We start from the raw sequence: 5,987 nt of genomic DNA, 5'->3' as shown, positions 1-5,987 counted from the left end.
GCGCGCGCCGCACCCTCGTCCCGAGGTTGGTCTGCTGGGGGCCTTTGTGCCTGTCAAACTGAGATCACTTGAATACAGCCTTTATAATCATTACAGAATCCCTCCTCTACTTGTACTCATTACCACCTACTGGGTATTTTTCTTAGGGAGAAAAAAAAGCTATAGATTACTACCCACGTTAATGTTGCCCCGAGCAATATCGGAAATCTTCAGGATGTCGTACTGATGTTGCTTTTGTCATGCCCCCCCCCCTTACACTTGAAAATAAATTCTTAGATAATAAAATTCAAAAAAAGGTGTCTGTCGTATAAAGTAGACGTTCGAACTAGGGGCGCACAGCGCAATCTTGTTTCCAAAGGCATGGGGATCCGCTTTCACACCTGGAGGCCTGGGACTGCAGTTCCCTGGGACGTTTTCTGCGTGACAGCTGTGTGCCAGGCGCTGTGCTGCAAGCGGAGACTTGATTCGGAAAGAGCACGTTGTCTTAAGGGGAAATGACATCTGTCTACCAAGCACCAAACCCACTTTCCTGGAATAGATTCGACTCACAGGGAGCCGATGGGGCAGCGTAGACCTGCCACGCCGAGCTCCAAGGCTGTAACTGTCTGAGGAGCTCACGGCCACATCTTTGTCCCGCAGAATGGTCGGTGGAGTGAACCGCCCTCAGATACTTTAACGTCTGTGCCACCGGGGCTCCTTATAGTATCTGTATAAGTGATAGGAAATGTCGAGGGTAAGCGCGGTAGTAGCAGCGTTTCATTTCCATACAGTAGCTTATTAGAATAGGTGCTTATTAGAGTAGGTGCTGACATCTATGACTTTGGGAGTTATCTCAGGACAGACTGCCATGTGTTGCCTTTAAAAATTAAGAAGTCAGTTGTATTTATAGAGAATAATTGGAGAATGCATGAACTGAAAAAAATATATAGTAGAACATGGAAACAAAAAGCAAGTAAGAGATGCAATTTGCCTCACATTCCTTCGGGGTTGGAAATGGCTGTTGTTACCCCTGTCTTGGAAAAGTACCTTGAATGTAGTCTGGTAGAAAGGATAAGACCAAGTGTTTGTTTGAGCCTCAGCATTTTGCCAGAAGATTATAGTATGAAGAACATGGTGCATAAGTGGCATTGCTTCGTAAGCCAACTTGTTAGTACCATTTTGAAGATGTTTGGGGTGATGGGTTCTTGGTGCTATTGGCGGTGGAATGTTACTGAAGTCCTAGTACACAGTCTCTATTCTCTTCCCCAAGGGGTGGCATGGGCTTGCTTGCTTTTCGAAAAAAATGGAAAAAGAAACTATCCACCCACTGATTAGCAAGAGAAAGTAATTTTGTGATGCTGTGATGGGCATTTTCCCCCCCTTGGATCTACAACTGTTGGGAAAAGCTAACATTGGTATAGAAACTGCTGAGAAAGGCGTGTTATTATTATTTTTTTAATCCCAAACCCAAGTTGTAAGCAGAGCTTTACTGAAATTGCATTCAGATATATGTTCCATATTTGGTGTAAGTGTCATGCTTGTTGTGGATTTCATTCTTCCATTGAGTTTTATTAGGTGCTAGAAAGCTGCTCTGAATACGTTTGATGGTTGATTCATCCCCAAGGTGAACTGTGGACTTTTTAAAGGGTATGTGGTGTTTGGGGAGCCTGGGTGGTATTTTAGGTTAAGTTTTTAGAATACCATTCCTGGTTAGGTAAGGAGAGAATATTGACATATGACTGATAGTTACACCGTGAGTGTTTTCTCATCCGTCCTTGACAGATACAGAAGCCAGATTAAGTGCCATTATCTTCCCTTGAGGAAACATGAGATTTAGAGTCTGTATGAGGGGGCTTCAAAGAGTTTGTGGAAGCATAGAATGAAAGGATAATGGAATTTTCCCACAAACTTTTAAAGGCCCCCCCTTGTATTCTAGCCGAAGAAAAAGTGGTGCCTCAAGGAGTGTATTTGTTTCTTTTAGATACCCCATGTTACCCCATCACCCGAGGAGTCTGGCCAGAGACTGGACGACACCGTGGGAGAATCTGCAGAGGTGTTGCTGGAACAGACATATTTCTAGTTGTATGAGGTGGCCTGGACATTATTCTCGTGCTCCTTATCCATACTTCAGTAGTAGGCATTTCTCACTCAATTGGAGACCAGCTTGTTTGTTTGAGTCTAGAACTCAGTTTCAGTACTTATACTGGAGACCTGACCACCTGAGCCAGACTTCTTTGATCCATCTCTCTAGTTACAGCATGAACTCTGAGGGAGATGAGCCTTCATCCAAACGAAGAAAACACCAAGGTAAAGGCGGCATTTATCTTGGTGTGCAGAAATAGACACAAGTGGTAGACTGAGTCCGAACTTTCCTTCAGAAAACCTCCTGCATATGGTAGAGGTGTTTGGTGTTTCTTTTAGCCAGCAGTTTTTTATTAGGGAAAAAAAGAAAAGGAAATTCTTTCTGAAATGAACTCCTTGTTTTTCCACCTCAATGAATTTTGTATTTCCAGAAGTACCAACAGAAGTGACTTTATAGTAGAATAAGGGTGGAAAGAATGGAGAAATGTATTATAAACTGTAAGTTAGTTTCATTGAAGAATCATTTTCAAGCCCAGTGTTTTTGAAACTAAGTTTCTAACTTCCTAGATATGAGTGGATGTACTCCTGAGACACAGATCTATAAACTATTTTAATCTTGTGTTTTCATTTTTAATGCTTTTAAAAATCACATGGAAGAATCTTTCAAAAATAGGAGCAAGCATAAATGAATTATATCTTCATATAGAATGTGTTAATTTCTTAAATCTGTATCTCTTAAAACTAGCATCTTATTTTCTCTTGTAAAACAGAACCACGGTGTATTTAAGTTTGAGAAACAGGATTTTTTATTTTCAGGTCTTTTTTTCTTTTATTCTTACTCTAAACGCTTCACTTGGTTCTCTCTGTGCTGCCAACTCTCCTACATGAAGTATAAGTACATTTTCTAAGTAGAATCTGGAACGGTCCTATTGAGCTATCGCTGTCAGGGACCATAACCTCCCTGGAGATGTTTGAAAGTAGGCAGTGTGGAGGTCCATATGTAGGGAGCTGAAGCATTAAGTTTGATAATGGAAAGCTCTCGGGGCTGGAGGAGTTAGATTAGCCTCGCCTTTCTCCTGAGGAGCTTCTGGTGGGTTCAGACCTTTGACCTTGAGGTAGTAGCTCAATTTGTAGCTCACTACACCACCAGGGTTCCTGAGGAGTAATTTGTTAGTTGTTGATCTTCAGGTTGCACTTGCAACTTTTTACCAGACAGTCTGTGTTTGGTCTTCAACTGTTTCAGTCAGCCTTGATAAACAAATGTTTATATCCCTGTATAATTTACTGCGACATAATTAAAAAGCACCTCCTTAGAATAAAGCAAACATATTTAAGTAGACAGCCTGAGCACCCAAAAGTGAATATCTATGAAGGGGCTTAAGAAAATTCTGGGTGGGGGGAGAGGGGAGGATTGGAATGAACAAATAATGGCCTTTTGTCATGAGCATTTTGAAATCGCCTTGTAATTGTACCATCCTGGGCCTCAATGTAGATAAAAGAGAAATAGTTGTTTGAATGAATGAGAGATGAGTTTAGAGGCATGAAACCTTGGTTTCTTGAGTAATCCATCTGTTAAACCTAGGGCTGTGTGACATCAGATTGTCTTTCATTTGTATACTTGGTTTTCATCCCGACAGCACCCTCCTCTCATTTAGCCTTTTGGTGTGCTCTCAGGTGGAGCTGTGGCGGAAGTGCGGCCTTAGGAACCACTGCTCCCATTCCAGCGCCCCTAGAATTGTTTGAACTTGGCCAGGTTTGTTCAGTGGTCTCCTAATTGAAAACATTGCCTACGCAAAAGCCTGTTCAGGATAAAATGGGACATGTCAACTTCCTAACACATTTTTGTCTTCACAGTAGGTGCTCCGAAATTGTGTTGTTGTCCCTTTAATGGATGAGGAGTTACATACTGATAAGCCTTGATTGCAACCTGACTCTGTATATGTCCATTCTTCCTAGGTGATGTGAATAAGGAAATGCTCTTCGTTAAACCGTATTTGTGACTTCTGATATTTCACTAATGCATTTCAATCAAGAGAACACCATTGCTAACTAGCCTCTCATTTTAACGTGGTATTTGAAGGATATGTGTGACACAGTTAATTAGGCACCTTAAAAACTCAGAATCAGGCCTATGCTTAATTTCTCTGATCCGTCTGCCTTCTCTGCTGTGACCGCCTTGTACCTCCTGACATGGAAGGTATCTAAGCTTTTTAGTATGAATTTATATTATGAAGTCTATGGAGACCAAAGACTATCCACTCTACCGCTGGTTTTCACATTGTCTTCATGGAATCCTAATATTTGAACACATCGCTAAGCTTATTAAAAACAATGTGGTCAGATTAGAATGTGTTTGCCCTGTCATTCCATCCCTAGCGCCTAAACCTGACTCGGAGCACTCCCTGTGGGTTACTGAGACGGTTTACTGCAGTAGAAAGCCCAGTCTGCCGTGGAGCTGCTGGTGTTTTCGAACTGTCGACCATGTGGATTGCAGCCCAGCATGTAACCACTACACCTCCAGGGCTTCTGTCATACTAGGAATTGGTATTTAATGACATAATAAGTGATGAAAAAGGGTTCTACAACCTCTATAAGTTTGAAAGCCACTGTTTTAATGTAGAGAACTTTATATTCCCACTTATTTAAAAAGTGGGATTACAAAAAGAATCGGTTTATAGACTATAAATTGCCAGAACTCCAAAAACATTAATCCCTTTATATGCTACTGCATATATACATTTTGCAAGAAAATTTGAATATAGTTTTTTTGATCTTCATTTTTCGTGTTTTAATGTGGTGGTGACATCCATATAGTGATACGATGATTTGTAATAGTATTTGTTTGCATGACTGTTGTCCGTGTATGAGGAATTATCTGGCTTGTAGCTAAAAACCATGTAGACGGCCCTCGATTTATGATTATATTATGTGGTAGACACTTGATAATCAGTTACATTTTCCCCTGGGGAACTGTTACAAATGTCAGCATGGCTTCATGGATCCAGTACAACTAGCTTTAGTTCTGGGCTTTTGGGGTAGGTTGTAATCAGTATAAAATAGGGAAGTAGATAGTTTCCTATCCTCAGTAATAGAACAAGCTCTAAGCAAAATTCTGGAATACTAGGTGGGTTTTCCTTTATTTTAGTTTTGTTTCCTTCCACCACCACTTTGTTAACTTTCTCTATAGGTCCTCAGTACCTTTATGTTGTCATAATCCTCTCGCCCCTTCTCCCATCCGAACCTCACTATTCATGAAAATCCTCTTCTGCCCACTGGTCAAGTGGTCTGTAACCTTAGTGCAGCAGGTATCAGCCATATGCAACCTGATTAATTTACCAGAAAGTAATTTTTGACTTTCATTTTATTTGCATTTTTAAGCACAGTGTAGTGATACTTTGATTGTGAATACAATGTATTTTTAGAAGATCTGGAAATTTTTTCTACACTGCTACCATTCAGAGATAACTATTTTACAGTACTAGAGTATGTTTAGCTTTTCCCCCAGTGTATAAATCTGTAGAATATTTTAACCTCAGTTTTTAATTGGTGAGATTTTAGGCATAGTTCAATGAAGACTTCCTTGCAGGATGGAAGGAGACTTTCTGAGGCTGAAATTTTTTTTAATGTAGCATAATCATTGCCAGATCTATTTCTTGTTTTTCTTCATCTGTTAAGCTCATAAACCAATAAAACTAGTTACATTCCAGTTACTTTGGACTCCTGGACACTCTGTATGCATAGAGTAGAACTGTACTGTCTAGGATCTGTAAGGCTTTGACCTGTCAGCGGCAGATTGCCAAGTCTTTCTGAGCTACCTCTGGGTGGGTTTGAACTGTCAACTTTCTAGCTAATCATGGAGCGGGTTTAACTATTTACACCACCCAGGAAGTTTCTAAGATAATAGATTCTCTAGATTTTCTAAAAGA

At 40.5% G+C, this 5,987-nt stretch overlaps 1 protein-coding gene across 6 annotated transcripts in view; it reads left to right on the top strand.

Annotated features, from left to right (window-relative positions):
* The window catches only part of ANGEL2 (angel homolog 2), a 23,280-nt gene that overhangs the window by 513 nt on the left and 16,780 nt on the right, over nucleotides 1-5,987 (top strand). For 2 of the 6 annotated variants that reach the window (XM_045297836.1, XM_004699882.2), the window contains exon 2: nucleotides 1,961-2,286. The exons of 2 other annotated variants lie outside the window; for them this stretch is intronic. In XM_045297836.1, coding sequence (XP_045153771.1) covers nucleotides 1,968-2,286 — 319 coding nt within the window. In that variant the 5' untranslated portion in view covers nucleotides 1,961-1,967. Of the gene's footprint in view, nucleotides 1-120; nucleotides 1,627-1,960; nucleotides 2,287-3,595; nucleotides 4,259-5,987 lie in introns of those variants that run through there. 2 more of the 6 variants (XM_045297835.1, XM_045297837.1) reach the window with 2 other exon arrangements.

This window comes from Echinops telfairi, unplaced genomic scaffold (genome assembly GCF_000313985.2).
Source record: "Echinops telfairi isolate 266 unplaced genomic scaffold, ASM31398v2 ScPeMD7_7424;HRSCAF=8462, whole genome shotgun sequence".
Lineage (NCBI taxonomy): Eukaryota > Metazoa > Chordata > Mammalia > Afrosoricida > Tenrecidae > Echinops > Echinops telfairi.
This window is presented reverse-complemented; position numbering and strand designations above follow the sequence as displayed.